This window comes from Grus americana, chromosome 17, assembly GCF_028858705.1.
Source record: "Grus americana isolate bGruAme1 chromosome 17, bGruAme1.mat, whole genome shotgun sequence".
In the NCBI taxonomy this organism is placed as follows: Eukaryota; Metazoa; Chordata; class Aves; order Gruiformes; family Gruidae; genus Grus; species Grus americana.
Genome location: NC_072868.1, coordinates 12,451,668 through 12,469,427, shown reverse-complemented (window position 1 = coordinate 12,469,427; position 17,760 = coordinate 12,451,668). Strand labels below are relative to the sequence as shown.

The following is a 17,760-nucleotide window of genomic DNA, read 5'->3' as shown; positions in this document are numbered from 1 at the left end:
TTACTGATGGTTATTGCTAATAAGATAAAGCCGCAGTTCCACGTTAACTGAGGACTTAACACTGTGGCTCTGGTTATTGTAATGCTTCATCACTGGATGTTTTAGTTAAGCCTGAGAAAAATATTTCATTCTTAGTGCCACAGGGGCTCCTATCGTTTGAAGGAAAGAGACTTTTTTTATATCTTTTGGTGCATAGACCTATGGGGTTGGTAGCTGTTGCTGTTCCTAGAGACCATGATTAAACAAAGAATAAACAATACTAATGCCATTCTGAAATCTCTTCACTTATTAATCCCCATTATGGGTATGAAAGGCTGCAGGTTCCCATAAGAAACCTCTCAGTCAAACTCATTTCCTCGCTGTGTTTGGGACTAAGCAAAATTTGCTTTTCGGATTGTCAGACGAGGTTCACCACATCTTTAAAATACAGTGGTCTATTAGCAGTGAAGGAGCTAGCATCATTACCCCAGAGTTAAAGTGTTTCCACTGACAATTGCTGTTTTAAAATATTATTTCAATATTATGTTAAGCCTTGAAAAACTGTCTGTGTGTAGAGTCTAGATGGAAACCACGTTGCTGCTTTCTGCTGGATTAGATACCTGCTCAGTTCAATTTTGAGAAAGTATTTATGAGGTGAAGTCAATTCCTACAAAACATGGTCTCTCACTCTGTGGCAAATCCAATTGCTGATATTATGCTTTCATTGTGCTTATTCCCAGCTCCGGGCTCATGCGGTGGATATGAATGGAAACAAGGTGGAGAATCCTATTGACCTTTACATCTATGTGATTGATATGAATGACAACAGACCGGAGTTTATAAACCAAGTCTATAATGGATCTGTTGACGAAGGCTCTAAACCAGGTACAGTTGAAAAAAAGTCTTAAAGTTATCACTAGCCTTCAAACATTAATCTGACACGGTAGCTTTGCCTCCTCTTGACACGGAGGGAACGTAGGAGAGGTTTGCTGTTGCTGGCTCTTTGTTGAAGACTGATGGAGATGAGAACAATCTAGCTGGTATCTCTTTCTCTGGATGCAGAGAAAGTGCAGACTTGGGTTGGAGGGAACCTGGATCCTGGTGATCCCTTCCTAGATGTGGAATTTGCAAAAGCAACAGTTTTGTAGAGTAATTCTCTGTACTGCCGCTCTCATATGCTCATTACGCGTGTACAGGGCTGTTACTCTAACTGCAGAGTACTGAAAGCCAGCCCGGCGGTGGCCTGTCGCAGACCCTGTGCCTGAAATGCTGAATATCTGCCTCCTTGATATTTAATCCAGTCATTTGCAAACTCAATATCTGGCACCCAGTCAGACTCCGATAAAGTCTGTGTCCCAAAGTGTGAAGAAAATAATTCCCTATTTGGGGTCTGATGCAAACCTATTGAAGTGGGAATATTCCCACTGAAATTTCTGGCTCATCCTCCATCCCCAGGGACTTTTCTTACAGGGAGTGAAATGGGAAAAAAAATGAACTAGAGTTTCAGAAAATTTATGGGTGAAAAATTAGCAAGGGTGTAAGCTGTACGTGGAATACAAGTGAACTTGTTTATATGCTTGGAAAAATACAGTTACAAGGATCTTTAGTGTTTTCTTTTCAGCTGTATTGTTGGTTTGTTATTTAAGTGTGGTGTAACCATGCTGTTTCCAGTATGGTACCAGGGCTGGTTTAGCTTATCGCTGAACATAACTAATAGGAGTGTATTCACTCTTGGAGCAGAAATTATGTTGTGAAATCTGTCATCAGTACTTTTGTAAGTCTCCTGAAATCCGAAATTTTTCCAACTTATCCTCGGTTGTTCACCAGCTGAGGGGTTAAATACCGCGTGACTTTGTTTTGTGTCAGCAAACATTTATCGTGGCTTCTCCGCTGCCTGAGGTGTCATAGGAAAGTCTCCGGTGGCCACTATTTTTAACAAGGTGATTCGCAGCCATGATTGATTGTCTTTCAGTGTTGTGAGGAATGGGCTGCTGCGGTGACATGCAGTGGGGACAGAACGTGACATTATTTTTGAGGAAAGAATAGGTACAGCTCCTTTCCTGATACGCTTTGGGTGGTGACGTGCCAGCTTCAAAGTGCTGATCCTGGTCCTGCTCGGCAGAGGAGACGCGAGAAGTCCCTGAGCTGATGGCTCTAATGGCATCTTCCCAGAGGATTTTCCAGCTTTCGTTTGAAGGCCGCTTTGGGGCATATCAAGGTTTGAAGATTGATACAGTATTTCCATAGCAAGTCAAATTCCTTATATCTTATTCTAGGACAGATCAATATTCAAAGTGTTCCCAAATGTTTTAACTATCCCTGCTCACTTGTGGGAAAGAAGCAGTAAATTGCATCCTCCTCTTGTCTGAAATCCAGATAAGTCTTTGAGCAATTAAATCAAAATAGGATAACTTTGCCTACAAAATACTCGTGCCTCTACTTCTACCAGTGGTTTTTGGTATTCTCTATCCCAGGCTGGAGTGCTCGCCTTTAAGGCAGGTAGGTAGAAAGCAATCTGGGTTCATTCAAAAGCAATTACATTTGTCTTTGATGTATTTTCAGGGTTTTTTCCCCCCTCTTTCCTGTTTAATCGGTATTCTTTTAAAAGTTTATATTAGTATTGAATTCCTGTTCTTTGCTTTTGTAGAACCTCCTGGGAATTTGGGTATCTGAGGCCCTCATTCCGTGCACTTGGCAATAAACATGATGTTGTGTCTTTGAGAAAGTGATAGAGAGGTCATAGAATTATTGTGGATGTCTGTGTGCTCCTCCTTTGCCTCCAAGTTATGTATCCCTGTTTTGTGTAGCGACAAGTCTAGACAATGTATTTAGCTAAGTGTAGATCTAGCAGAGATTTGGAAACTTCTTTATAGTTTAAGATGCTTCAGACTATTGTAATAACTAAGGAGGTACCACACCAGCCATTGCAAGAGGAAAAATATGTGGCCAGAATTCATGATTATTTGTGGCAATGGTTGACAAATGAAAGGCATTGCATATTCTTAGAGGTAACAGCAAAATGTGTTCAGCATTGATTCAACAGTAAGCTATATATGTATATGCATCTATAAATATATATATATATGCATATGCGTGTATATCCGTGTTTAAAGTATGGATTTGCTTCAAGCAAACTAAAAAATCTTATTATATGTTACAGGAGTTCAGCATTCATTTTCCACTGTTCATTGCTGTTGAACTATGCCTGAGGACTCAAAATGCTTCCCTGGATATCCTGTACAATTGTTATTTCTCACATCTTCCATATGCCCATTTATAATGGCTGTGATTAAAAATGCAGTATTACTCGATTACCACAGTATCTGCAATGTTCTTAATAATTCTGCACACCTCTTGTGAGAAAAGTAGCTAGAGTATTAGAGTATCCCAGATAAACGCTGGCTCTGAGGGCAGCTAGTGTGAGCAGCCAATGACTATTTGAAGTCCGTAGGGATTTTGCCCAGACTTTAAAAAAAAAAAAAGAAAAAAAAGGGACATATGGAACTCAAGCTCTACCCATGGAAATTTTGCAGAGCAAAACCATCAAAAAGATGCTGTTGAGCACAGACTGAGCAGGGCGCAGTGACCTTGAGCTGCAGGGAAAGCCCCTGTTAGGCTTTAGCAGGATCAGTAGAGCAGATCGCATTCGAAACGAACGGGGAAGGCTCAGCGGGGCCGTCGCAGTGCACCCCGGGGTACGGGGCCAAGCAAAGGCATCGGTGGGTGCTGCACGCAAAGGGCAGCATGGTCCCCTGTTAGCAGCCGGGATGCGGTGAGCTGGGAGAGAGCATTGTGCCTCATCTGTGACCCTGCGGACAGCTGAAAATGGTGCCTGGCCATGGCAGGGGAGGGAGGGTGGCCAAGTGAGATGTGACCCCCTGACTTTGCAGTGAATAAGCCAAAAGGAGCTGGAGTGAACCAAGAAAATGGGAACGCAGGAAGGATGTGCACTCCAGCCTGCGGCACGGTGGATGCCGCTGCGCACTTAGCCTCCCACAGAAGAAGCAAGTTTGCTTTAGCTTAAAATACAAATATCCTTCAAAGGGGATTGTCCAAGAGCTGGAAGAATTGGCAGCAACGTGAAGAGACTCATTAGAGACAGTCTGATGGGGTTTAAGTGAAGGGGCTTCCCAGACTGCGGAGCACTCAGACTGCACGGGTTTCCAAGGAGCGTGTTCTCTGCGGTGTGCAAGTCACCTTGAAGCAACTCTTGACAGGAATAGAAAAGAAATCATCAAGTATTATTAATTATAATAGGTTGTTGTTGCTGGTTAAGATTATAATAGCTTAATTGAAATAGTGTCTTACACCATAGCATAGTGTTCTTGAAATCAGGAGCTTGTTCTTGGTGGAGTGAAGTTCTCTGTAGCGTGAACACGTGTGTCACAGCCTGGCCCCATTACATCCTGAAATGTGTGCTGGCTCTTAAACTGAATTGCATTTCTTCTTGCATTTCTTACACACTCTGGAAAACATTGTAGTGCATTGGTAGCTTATCTCGGGTAAGGTCACGCAGCTGGACAATTTAAATGTGTAAATACAGGCCCCTCCAAAAATGCAGAACAGGAATAGCGATGCAGGATTTTCTTTTCCACAGGACCATCTTTCTTCCTTACTCTCCCCCTCCACGAGCTGTTTTGATTTAACGCGCCACTGTTTGAAAGTGTATCTTAAAAGACCGTGTTTTACTCATATTGAATAATGTTCTGCCTCTTTGAACTTTGCCTCTATATGAAGAACACAGCCAAGTTTTAAAAATGCAGCTGCAAGCTGGAGCTGAAATTCTCCTGGTCCCTCTGGCAGCCTAAATCAGCAAAGTTCTCCCGGAGCTGCAGAAGTTGCCTTTCAAGTGCTGATAAAGCGGGATGGGTTGCACAGCTTTGCTGCCCAACGCCGCCTGCCCTGCGAGGATTCTGCTGCCCTTTCAAAGCCCGCGTCTCTGAGCCGCGCCACGCAAGCTCCACCGCCTTACGGCAGAAAGGAGCTGGGGTTTGGGGTGGCTTTTTCCCCTCTGTACAACACCAATTACTGCCTGCCGTGAGCCCAGCCCCTGTGCTCGTACCGCCGGGCTTGCAGCAACCCAGGGGTGTCCTTGGGGAGTGCTGTTTCAAAAGAAATTTTATGGTTTCCAAAAAAAAATTGCTCAATAAGATAGAGTGAAAATGCTTAAATGTAAAAGAAAAAAGGGAATTTAATCACAGAACAAAAATGTGATGGAGAAAGATTATTTTGGTCACTGCAGAAGCTTAGTTTTGATATAACCACCACAAAACGTACCTTACGGTAGGATGTGGATGTCTTACTTAACTGAAGCATTCAGTTCTGAAAAGGTCAATGTGCAATGCTCCGCGGTGACTCGAGCGCTTTGCTCTAGGTTGTATCTATTTTGTTTTAACAGAAAGATTGTCAAAAATTAACACATCTCTCCAAAACAATTTGTTCCTGTCAGACTGGCCTTTTCCATTCCCATTCATCCTTTCCACTTCACTAGCTCTCTGGATACGTCTTGGTCCCTTTCAAGTCAGTAGCAAAAGTCCAAGTGGCTTCTTTTAAACTAGAGTTTCATCCAGCTCCTCCTTTCTCACGGTGTTGTGTAGGGTAGTTTATTCCTGCCACCCTCCTTGGGAGTGCTGTGAAAGAGTGCTAGGTGTGGACAGTCCTCCAAAATAAAGGAATATTAGTGTTTCTTACATGAGAAATGCTGTAATTTAAAATTTCCCCATCTCCTCCTGATTTCATGGAACTCTGATACAATAATTGTTGATAGCGTGCCACGTGAAAAATGAAATAGCTGGGAGCCAAATCTATATGTGGCAAATTGAGTTAAAGAAATCTCATAAAAATAAGCAGTATATAAAAACCCAAGGATTTTAAAAGCCGATTATTCTACTAGTTCCCAGTTTGTTTATTTTATTTCTATGCCAGCAGAGATTCCCTCAGAGATTAACACCATGGACTAATGCACAGATGGGCCCAGAAACTTGAAAGTCATCTGAATATTAAGAATTTAAATCTTTAGCCTCAGTGATTTGAACAGAAAGCCAATTATGAGGCTGAATTAGTTTTCAAATTAAACTGCAATTTAAGGCTTGTGAAATTAATCTTTTAAGGCATACAGTTGCATTTGTGTGTCTATGTATCCATGTGGAGAATTTGGATTCTGCATTTCTGGCTCCTTCCTCTTCTCCAACCTGATAGTGCAATTCATAACGAGATGCCTGGTGTCCTGCAGGTTGGTCTTTCAGTGAAGGAACAGGGCGGGTGTTGCTGGGTGACGGGAGGAAATAAAAGCGGCAGCACCTGAGGTCTGAAGAGAAGATGCTTCCTTTTTAAAAATGAATAGGACACCGAGTGAAAACCCCTTTCTTCCGTTACAGGCCATTCCAAAAACGCCATAGCGCTCCTCATAATTAAAATGTTCATTATCCTTTTACTAGCTTGGAGGTAAGCTTTAGTACTCTTCATTTAGGAAGGTCCTGATTCGGCAGAGCACCTGAACAGGTTCGTGGACCTGGACCGACTCGGCTGCTGGCCATGACATGGCACAGGGAGGCCAGGGCGCGTACCGGCTGTGCCTTCCCACGGATAGCACTGGAAACTGGAAATAATGCAAATGCCATCTATTTCAGAGAGATCATGTAAAGGTAAAAGCTTCAAGAGCCAGAGTAGGTCTTAACAGTCGTCCCAGAGCTCTGCACAGGTTGGGTGCATTACTCCTGGGTTCATCACAAGCCTAAATGTCTGCATCAGCGCAGTGCCATCTTCTGCAGCTTGGGTAGGTGCTACTCCTATCCTTGTGCTTTATACGCTATTAAAAATGGCTTTGTCCATCCTGACTCTATTCCCTCACACATTACACACAGTCGTAGGATACTCAGTATTCTTTTTTAAGTCCTTTTGCTCAGCCGAGCACAATTTTAAGATAAGAAATTGGTTTTCTGCAGACACATGTGGTAGTGCTTTCCATTTTGTTTCGAGGTGAGTGGTTATGAAATCTGTGCTCTTAATTTCCTTTTCAGAAGCATCCAGTCCCAAGAGCAAGGAAGTGAATTATAGGACTGTAGGTGAGAAAAAAATGCAAATCCCCACACTGATGGTTTTTACCTCCAGAAAAAATGGCCAAGTTGATATAAAGAAAAAAAATGTGGAAATCATGTTCGGAGATCACTCTAGAAGGGAGTTACAATGCTGCAGTAGTCCACACTCTGCCTCCTTTTAACTGGGAGTTACAAATACCGTAGTATTATATATTTTATAGTATTTATATAACATTATATTACATAATATTTATTATATTGTCAAAATTCAAGGATTGGATTCAAGCCTCGTGGAAGCTGTGTTAAGTCTCCAGTTTTGTGCAGCCAGGTCTGCATGATTTCACTAGTTGCATGTGCCTCCAGTTAAGCATGAAACCCAGCCATACTTCTAAGCATAGTTCAGTGGTGGTGGTCAGGGTATCTTGTCTTAAGTCACGCTTTCTCCATTTTTTGAATTAGCCTCTGGGAATCGAGAGGATTCATCTGCAGGAACTCAGCCTAGCTGAGGCTCAGCGATTTATGCAGTCAGAACTGTTTGCTCAGAGGTTGAACGCACTTTTGCCCATCTTGAAGTTTTACTTCTGTTATTTCTCTGCGGTACGCAGGTCTCAGTAGGCTGCAAGGCTGCTGTACAGCACTTACCTTCAAATGTGGCTGTGCCCATGTGTATGCTGCATTCAGTGCGTCTGTTCCTTTTCTCTCTGGAGGTATTTATTTTGTTTTCAACAGAAAGAAGGTATTATTTCAGTTCCGGGTGACAGCAGCCTCTTCGACTTGCTCAGTCATCTCTCCAGAGCCGCTTGCTCTCTTTATTCTTGTTAGGTTGGCTTTTGTCTTGTCGGAGGCTGAGAATCTGATGTCTCCGCTAATTAGGAAGTGGCATTCTTTATGAATTAGGTTAGCTGCTTGAAAGGTCAAAATTTGCCAATGATTACAAAAATAATGGTGAAAGAGAATGACAGAAGCTATCAGTTATGACTGAAGGAATATCATTCAGAAGAACAGTGCTGTTTCTATTTAGTTTTCTATCTAGTGCATGTGTGATGCAGTTTAATTTGAGCATATTTGCAATTTATTACATCTGCAGTAGAGTTTCAGGCACTTCTGTCATCTTGATGTCTTGCACACATTCCTGTTTACCTACATAACTCCACTCTGCACCTTTGGTAAGTCGGCTCCCCATTTTTCATTTGAAACCCTTAACAATGAGTATGTGAGAATCCTTCAGATCACCTGTTGAATAAGTTTTCTTTTTTTGACTTGAGGATATAGGTTTATTCGCTGAGATGTTTTAATCTACAGCAGATGTCTTTAATACCACAGCAGTTCTCCAAATACCGCTCTCAAATTCATACTTCCCGGCAAGGTAAATTCACCCGTAAGGAGCTCTGTGCTGTTCCGTTCAGACTGCTATCGGTACTCCAGGAAGGGCAAGTAAAACTCCCTTGGGATGGCTCGGCAGCGTTGCAACCTGCGTACCTGGAGACAGCCCCCTCCCACCCCTCACCTCGCCTCCTCGCCTTGGGAATGGAAGAATCTTGTTGGGTTTATTGATCAATTAAAAAGACAAGTAGCACAAGCACGCTTCAGCGTGTTTATCGGTAAGAAAGATCATATTTTACGTAGGGAAGCTGTATACAAGTAATTATGTGTATAGTTGTACTCTGAGGACTTGTTGAGGATCCTATCGTACTTCTCATTGTAACTTGGTTTTGACGTCTTTGCTTTTCTAGCGTGCTTTCTTTCTGTTCCTGAGACCTTGTTGTGATGAATTAAATCACTTAAAGGGTGAAGTGTTCCTATTGTAAGCAGAGGCATGAGATTCCCATCCTCTGTGGGGAAGAAAACTAGTATCAGGGAACTCTTCTGAATGGAAAATTGTATTTTTAGGAAATGTTGTAAATTTTACACTGCTTTTCAGTATTTAATCTTCCCATCAACAATTACTGTCTTCTCTCTAACATCGGATGCAGAGTGTTCACTAAGTGAGCTTTCCAATTTGGGGAGAAAAAAATTAGGAGGAAGGGGAGGTTTCCATTAGTACAAAGCCATTATTAACTTGGGTTAATGAAGATCTAATGTAATATGGCCATCACCACATGTCTGCACATAATGATTCAATCCTTTTCTATGGGGGAATGATTAAATTAAGTATCTTGTAGGTCAAAATTAGACTGAGAAGGTTAACCAACCTTTAATGATTCTGCAACCATTTACCAGCCATTAAAAAACATAAACTGTAAAATAAAGCTGAATAGAGAATCAGTGTTATCAGTAAAAACTGAATGAAGTTTTAGCTTTTTCTGTTTATATCGCAGGAGTAGGCAGAGAGGATTGTGTATTTTTATAGTGATACGTGGTATAAAGGGCAAAGTGAAAGGGGTTTTTTTATCTTCTTTTTTATTTGGATTCCTGATAAGTGCCCATTAGCTCTTTCTTTTAACATGCATTAAATCTAACTAATGGATATCAAACCAGCTTAGAAAAATGGTAATTATAAAGCAATTGTAACAAAGACTTCGGGAGCACAACTGTGCTAAGATATTGTTTGTATGCCTTAAAACCGTGAAAGCTCAGTCTTTACGGAGAAATGAAGTTGCAGAGATGGGAGAGCAGAGATTGCAGACTACGTGATGTGAATTCGCAGTCCTTGGCATGCTTTGGGACTGTCTGAGCTAGAAAGAATTGAGCTGGTTCTCAGATTCCAGAGTAATTTGGAGGGGACATTTGTTTACGACTGTGTGCTTATCTGCTTATACGTACACAGGGCAGCTATCTTTCTTGTTTTGCTTCTTTTTTTATTTAACATGTACAGATCGGATGAGATATAGTGAACCTAACAAAATCTTTTTGCAATCTTCTACAAGCAGATGCAATTCATTTTAAAATTGGTAAACAAAACTGGATATACAGGTAAAAATTATCTCCCTTTGCTTCCATCCCCCCAGACTCTGTAAGGCGCTGTTTTGCCTATCCTGTAGAAAGCTTAATTAATCTAATGGGAATATTTTCCATAAGGGTTGCTCTCAAGCATCTCTCTCGTGTGTCTTGTCCGTTGTTAGATTGAAACAAAAATATCTCATTTGACAAAATAACATCTAGGAGATTGCAGTCTCTGGGAAATCAAAGGGAATGCATTGTGAAGTTGCAGATTCTCGGGGTCTTGCCTTTTATTGATAGATCTCCTTCGTCATGCCATACATTAATTTTAACTCAGGTGATATATGAACTTGGCACATTAGTTAATGAAAGCTAATGCACAGTAATCTTGTCATCACTGGCTGTGCATGATAATTCAATCTCCTTCTCGGAAAAGCTGTTCAACATGCAACAAATTTGATTTAATATTGACATGATGTACTAGGTTAGGTATTTTATTTAACTTACCATGTGCCTGATTTGATGAGAAATGTTTTTCTTTCAACAGGTTATCTACCTGAGTTAGTAATCCAGGTGTGTGGTTTAATACAGTTATATCAAACACCGTCTGGACTGGGTATTTGTTATGTGATACGCTGCGCGGACTGGGGCAATTTCCCGAGTTTCAGCACTTTGTGCGTTTGTTTAATGTTGTCGGTGTGCTTGAGAGCAAGCCCTTCAGAGCAGAAGAATAAAGCTAATGCTTCTCTCGCACAGTGCAAGTGTAAAGCCCCTCTTGTTTCATTTATATACCCCTCTTGTAGCTCCATCACCACTGGCAGGATCTGACCCAAAACCAGCAGAGTGCAGTGGGGGGGTGTCACTTGGAGGAGTTTGCCCAGTGTTTCTGGTCTGTAGTAACTGCTTCCAGTCTCTGTTTGGGTAGGATATAGGGATTTAAAGATGGTGTGGTTAATACTTTGATTTCCACAAAACGCATACACACACCCTGCAGGCCAGGTTGGGCAGTCTGTACTTTTTCACTTAAATCCTCACAAAACCAGCCTCAGTCCTCAAGTGTGTAAGAACTGTGCAGTCTGCCACTGTATATTTGCCTAATTTGTGTAGTAATAGGGACTGGATATGAGGACGTATTTCCTTTGTTTTAATATAAATATATGAAGATATACCCCCATGCCTAGGACATAGAAACATGACATAATTTACCTTTTTAGCAGATAAATCATCGCCAACCATCTTAGTATAGTGGAAGACTTTATATAGCACCCAGAAGATGTTAGACGCTGTAGCAGCATATATCCACTTCACTCTATCGAATACTCTTGAGCACAGATATATGTTTATGACATTCACTCCAGCACACGGGTATCTAGAGGATACGTCTTGCTTACAGACAGGCTAAATACACAGAAAATTGAGTGGAACGTAGATGGTGAGCGTAGGCTACACCAGCACATCCCCTGGGAGCAGACCTCAGGAGTGGTACTCTCAGCATGGGTAAGAGGAGATGCCCTCACCCTCTTACTCTGGGGTCAACATTGCCAGGTGGGAATGCGTGCACTTAGGAACGGGAATGGACGTAGCAGCCACCATCCAGGCTGCAGAGAGGAAGAAGTAATTTGCAGCCGGTTTACAGCAGACTGTGGTCAGACGAGCAGCCCCAGGGAGCAGCGGAGAGCCGAGGAAGGAAGCGGCTGCTGCAATTCCGTCGTGCGCTGCAGAGTGCTGCAGCCACACAGGGCCCTTTGCAGAGGACGGTTTATTAAGTTACGAGTTAGTAATTAATGCCAAGTTCCTCTCTTTATTTTCTCTGTGGTTGGGTTTCATAATCGAAATTAAAGATATAAGATAGGGAGCAGATTGCCTCTTGAAATACAGCTCCCTGGTGCTTAGTTCATGACTTTAGAGACATTTGTCCAGCCCCATCTCCCTTTATGGGGATGTAGGTCAAATGCTGTTGAAATAGTCCTTTTTTTCTAGAGCAGATGTGCTCAGTCCAATGCTACACTGAAGAAAAGAAGGAAAAAGGTCTAGTTTATTTTGGAAGCTACAGTGCAGTCTGAGAGATCCTGGATGAGGAGGGACCAGAACTGCGGGGTGCTCTCGTCTGAACTTAGTAGCCTCAATAACTTCCCTTTCTGTGCTGTTTCTTGCACTAGAAGTGAATCATGAAATACCACCTGGTTTTTGGAATAAGTCCTAAGACTGCACATGTCCTAAAATAGATTCCGTTTTCTTCCTCCACTTATGTTTTCATTAGCCCTAGGTTTTGGCATTCTGTTCAGAGATATTTTCAGTATAGAATGCATTAAGATAACATAAATTCCAAATCAAACATCTCATTCAGCATATTTCCTATTTAAATTTCTCCTGTACATTTCCCTTGTACTTATCTAAGGGTTGGCTTCTTTATTTGTATCAGTTGTCTCACAATAACTGGTTTTGCAATAGAGCAAAAAAAGAATGCTTGAAGAGAAAGAAGAATATTCATTGCTCGCACAGCCCTGCTTCAATTCAGTGTTCCTTCCTTCTCCTGAAGTTTATTGATCAGAAAAATGTTAAAGTTGTTGAATAGTTTGTTTTCATTTCGCAAATGTGAATCAGGATTATTGCAGAAAGATAGGAATGTATTCATCATTAGAATTTGCTTTACACATTCATTTATTTTTTAATCTATAATTCTTATTGAACTAAGAAAACTCACAGGGATATGTATCACCACGGAGAACAAAAAGAGCCTGATTGAGCCAGATGGAAGGAGATCAGCAAAGCACTTTCCACAGTGCAAAAATACAAACTTATGAGGCCACTTCTTGCTAATACCGAGAAATGTTGTTTTCCCAGGCTTGGGGAGGATACTGAGGGGATTGCCTACGCACCAAGTGGTTTAAAGCCACTTGGCTAGGGTACAGAAGTTGGGCATGCTGCAGCCATGGGCACATCCACCCATTTAGAGCATGCGGTATGTTTGTAAACTCTCTTGCAAAGGGATGTAAGCTGCTTTCTCTGAGCTAGGAGTTCGATAGCTTTGTGGTCAAGCTGGGGATCTGGGCTTGTTAGATGAGACACGATGCAGCGCTGATGGAGCCACGTGTCCTCGAGTTTGCCAGTGGCTCACGTCTAACCAAGTGGGCAGAACAAACTCATCTCAAACATGTGGCTCCATCTTGAATCTGCTCAGGTTGGGACAACTTTGCATCTCCTCCAGCATGGCAGGCTCACAAGTTGGTTCATCCTGTTCAGAGTTCCCAAATGAGCAGTGTTCAAGCGGTACTCTCCATCTTTCCATTGATCTGTTGGGTTTTCATGGTCACTAAACGAGGTTATGTCTGGTTTCGTTGTCTCTTTTTGCCTCCCACTCCTCCTTTCAGGTCTCATATCATTAGATACATCCACTGTTGCAGATTGCTTTTTGCAAGCAGTGTGTGTCTGCCCTTTTAGTCATTCTCTCCTATCAATATAACAAGTGTAAAGCTGGGCCCTATGAGCTCTGGGGGGTCACAGGACCATGCAGCTGCAGGAGTCCATCCAATCAAGTAACATCTTTTACCCTCATAATGATAATTTCCCACTTTAACAAAACACCCTGCTGCCAAACTCCAGTGATAATGAGCCTGTCAGTGCATCAGTGCACTCCCAACAGTATCTAGAAAGTAGGGATTGTTTTTTTTGCAAGGCAAATGAAGACACTGATGATTAGCAAGAAACAAACCAATGATTCAATACATCGCTGGCCACACATACCAAATCATTGATTTTCTGTCCTGCTGGGCAGCAGCTGTTCCATTTGCTCTGCAGAAATGGGTTGTTTTCTCCAGAAGGGGGGGAAGGGTGGACGTTTGTCCAAGAACTGGAGCAGCAGGCAGTTGCTTCCTGCACTGGGCATGGACACGTCGCTGGGGTCCTTCTGAAGCTGCTGAGAAGTCTGATGGGCTTTCCACTGTTAAACTCTGGAAATACTTTTGAATGCATATGAATGCAGTGATTGGATGGAAAAGAGTCTCCTGTGAGATTCTATATGAAATTGCAGGACAAAAAATGTTGCCCTAAAACTTACAATCACTGAAAGAATTAGAAGTTAATCATAGATATCCTCATATGACTTCTGTATACCAGTTCTGTGTAATCAGTATCCTTACAGATCATCTAGTCTCAGCAGTGTTGCTATTTTCATAATCCTCGCCTTGCCTAGCTGGCTGGATTGAAATGGGATGTCTACCCCATAGCATTTCTGAGGAAAACTCGTGACTCGAGTCAACGGGACTGCAATCTGCTCTGCAATGAGATAGTCCTGATATTTCGTCTTCTCTTGTTCCAAGGTACCTACGTGATGACAGTGACAGCAAATGATGCAGATGATAGTACAACAGCAAACGGGATGGTGAGATACCGAATCGTGACTCAGACCCCACAGAGCCCATCGCAAAATATGTTTACTATTAACAGCGAGACGGGAGACATTGTCACTGTGGCTGCTGGACTTGACAGAGAGGTGAGTTTAAAAGCCGTCATACCAGCTTTCCCATTGCTGAGGGTTGCTGACTTGCAAAACCCCAATCCTATCTTGAATACAAACCCTCTAAAAGTTTGAGTTGTGGCGTGGAGATTGTGGTCTTTGCTTCTGCAGCAGCTGCGGGGCATTGTGGCTTCGATGTGATATTTTTGTCTTAATCCATGTTAGTCGATGAAACCCTGGGAGAATCTTCAAACTCATGAAGCTGATATTTTCCTTGCGTATATTTGTACAACTCAAAGGTGTAGAAAATACACCAGAAGGACCAGAGGGATGAGTATAGTGGCATTTGTCCCTCTTCTGTCGGGGGACAAATGAATGCCATACACCTGTAGCCCTTTCTAGACCTGTCGTGCTTAGCTCTTTGCACCTTATCTTTGGAAGAAGTTACACAGCCTATACTCAGCACACTTTGCATGTTTCATGATGGCATTCTTGTGTCATTTCCAAACTAGGAAAATGTCTTCCAGTGATTTTGGGTTTGTGTGAGGCTCTGCTTTTAATATCTCTTTCTGGTATTTTACACCGTACAGCTTTTCCAAATGCAGAAGCATACTCTGCCAGCGTAAGCTGCATAGTACGATTCTCAGAGCTCTGCCTTCTCTGTTTGTGAATATAGCTCAAGGAGAAAGCATTTATACCTCATGCATTAAACAAAAATCAGTGTGCATTAAACAAAAATCTGTGTAGCATCTGTGGTGGGTTGGAGTGACTGGGGATGGAGGGGACGGGGTCAGTGGGTGTGAAGGGAGAGCAGTTTTTTTCCGTTGGACTGTGCAGTTCATGGAGTGTCAGCTGTCCAGTGCAATTAGGAGATCTTGATCAATTTGTAAGTGATGGGAAGGATCATTTGTTCATTGAGCAGCCAGCCACAGGAAGTATGGCTATGCAGCAAATATGAAAGTAAGGACTTCCATAGTTTTAGGCTCAGATGTTTAAGTTCAGGCCGTCCCCAGAGATAACAAGTCCAGTGAAATCCATTTTGGAAGAGCCCAATGTGCTGCAATTCTGAGAGAAGGCACCAGCAACTGGTTTTGTTCTTCCTTTCCTCCCCCGTGACCGACGGCAGGGATGGAGCAAGCGGGAGGCCCCACGTGCGCGCTGGTGCATGGGTTTCCTGCCTGGGACACCGAACTCAGAGGGCTGAAAACCTCCAGCACTTCAGAGAGATTTTTCCCTTCCACATCAGCCTCAGTGGCTCTTTTTTGGCCCCCTGCGGAGTGCTCTGCCGCGCGCCGGCCGATGGGCATTGCTCTGCCGGGTTTTGTGCCCGTTTCATTTGCACGCCTGGGGCTGCTTTTTGGCTTTGGAGCTGCGCGGCAGCTTTGGGAGGAATCCCGAAAGCAGCTGCGGAACCGCTGCTGAGGGCTGATAAAAGCACGGGCAGCAGCTCAGCAGCAAGCGGAGTGCCCCAGGGCAGCCAGCGGGACCAGCACAGGGACTGGGGCTGCCGGCTGGGAACGGCGCGGATTTGGGGCTTGCCCAAGGCATGGTTTCAGGGCGAGCTGACCCGGGGGTAGATGCTGTGTGAAAGAGCTTTCCAAGGAGAAGGTCGAGTGAGCAGAGAGCTTTCCAGATGTGAGGACAAGAAGCAGAGCTGGGGGAGCAGGAGGAGCACCAGAGCCTGCTCCTTCCCACCTGACGTGGCAGACTTTGCAAGCACAACCTAGGGCAGATTTGACCTTTCCTTGCTCTTTTTATTTAGAGAACCGGAAAGTTAGTTGAATCTTAAGCAGGTAGATTATCCTAGGCAATGCTGAAGCCTGCAGCGTGGTTGCAGTCGAAGAGGAGAAACAAGTGCTGTAGAGATTGCTGCAGCCCTCGGGGGGACAGTGGCGTAGTACTCGGAGGAGAGATCTGAATTCTGGCAGGAAAATGCTGATTTTATGGAAATGACAGAACTATTATTGCCCTCTTGACATCAGTGGGGGCCAGCATTTTAAAGTAGGGCTTTATGGGTAGAGAAAGGTCGTTGGTTTGTATTAATTTCAGAGACATAGATTGGGATAGCTTGGTGGGAGAGAGGTTTTAATCTCAGCAAATCAGCTGGAAAAAAAAAAAGCAGGTGATAATTAGGGGGAAAGGGTAAGGCAGAACAGTCCTCTTTTTTCACATTTATGTCATTGTGTCTGAAGTATTTTAAAAACTTGCAGAGGAACCATATGCTTCACGTTAGGTTCCCTGTTGCACTGAGTCTGGGAAATCAAGGCAAGCTGGCATGTTATATATGGAAATATGGTGTTAAGCGTCCCACAGCGGAGTACCAGGTTGGGAAGGGACACTTGGATCGAAGCGGAACAACCAGCTCTGGGCACAGTCCTGGGGCTGCCCTGAAGCGATGGGACATGCTTATTCCCAGTGCCCTCTGCTGCATTTCAGGATTACATCTGGAACTGGCAAAAGTTTCTGATTTATTAACATAACGTCGTATTAGGTCTAAATTGAAAAAATATGTTTAAGCATTCCCATAACTGTACCACAGATTGGTTTTTTGTTTTTGTTTGTTTTTCCTGAAATCTTGAGAAAGCTATTAGAGGAGTAAATTTGGTTTTGCTGCTGACATTTTCTTGTTGTTAGGAAAAGGCACCGAAGAGCAGTATTTGGAATGCAGATTTGTGTAAATTAAAATGTTAACAAATCTGACCTATTCAGCTGAAACTACTACAACCAAGATAAATTCCCTGGATACCAGTTAATTCTCCAAATGCTTATTGACACATTTATCAGTGCCTATGACACTAGGATGTTAAGCCATGTTGAAACAGAATCAGGTTTTCAGTCTCCGTTGGACCCTTCTACCTTGCTCCTGCAACGCGAAGGCGCCTCAAAGCAGGCGTGAAAATAACTGTCAAAGCTATTCCGTACCTGAGACAGGTCCGTGTTCCAGATCCAGCATTTGTCTTTCAGAGGGGAGACAAGTCACTTCAGAACTGGTGTTTCTAGCTCAGCGTTTCTGCTGCATGCTCATTAAATGAGACTTCCCGGTGCTCTCAGCATCTCCACTTAAATATTGGTTCTTTACTGGTTTCTAACATTACCTTCATTTCATGAAGTGTCCGAGAAACTGGGCGAAGCGTTCCAGCGTGCTTTGTGTCATGAGAAGTGTTTTGGTTAACCTGCAAGAAACCTATTTTAAGACAAATTCATGTAGTTTGCTGCTATTTCTACACCCTCATTTCCACAAACCAAGGAGGAAATTAAAAACTCAGCCTCTCAAATTGTGCTGGTCCCTCTAAACGTGTCTGACACTGAAGATAGCAAAATGAAAAGCGAAGGTATTAAAATATTGATGGCTTTAAAGTTATCTTACCTGGTTCCCATTAATCTGGATGTAAATACGGTTACAATGTT

The 17,760-nt window shown here is 42.9% G+C and overlaps 1 protein-coding gene across 1 annotated transcript in view; it reads left to right on the top strand.

Annotated features, from left to right (window-relative positions):
- Positions 1-17,760, top strand: part of CDH4 (cadherin 4) — a 457,956-nt gene that overhangs the window by 361,884 nt on the left and 78,312 nt on the right. The window contains exons 6-7 of the mRNA XM_054845867.1: positions 720-864; positions 14,216-14,388. Of these exons, the coding sequence (XP_054701842.1) occupies positions 720-864; positions 14,216-14,388 (318 nt within the window). The remainder of the gene's footprint in view (positions 1-719; positions 865-14,215; positions 14,389-17,760) is intronic.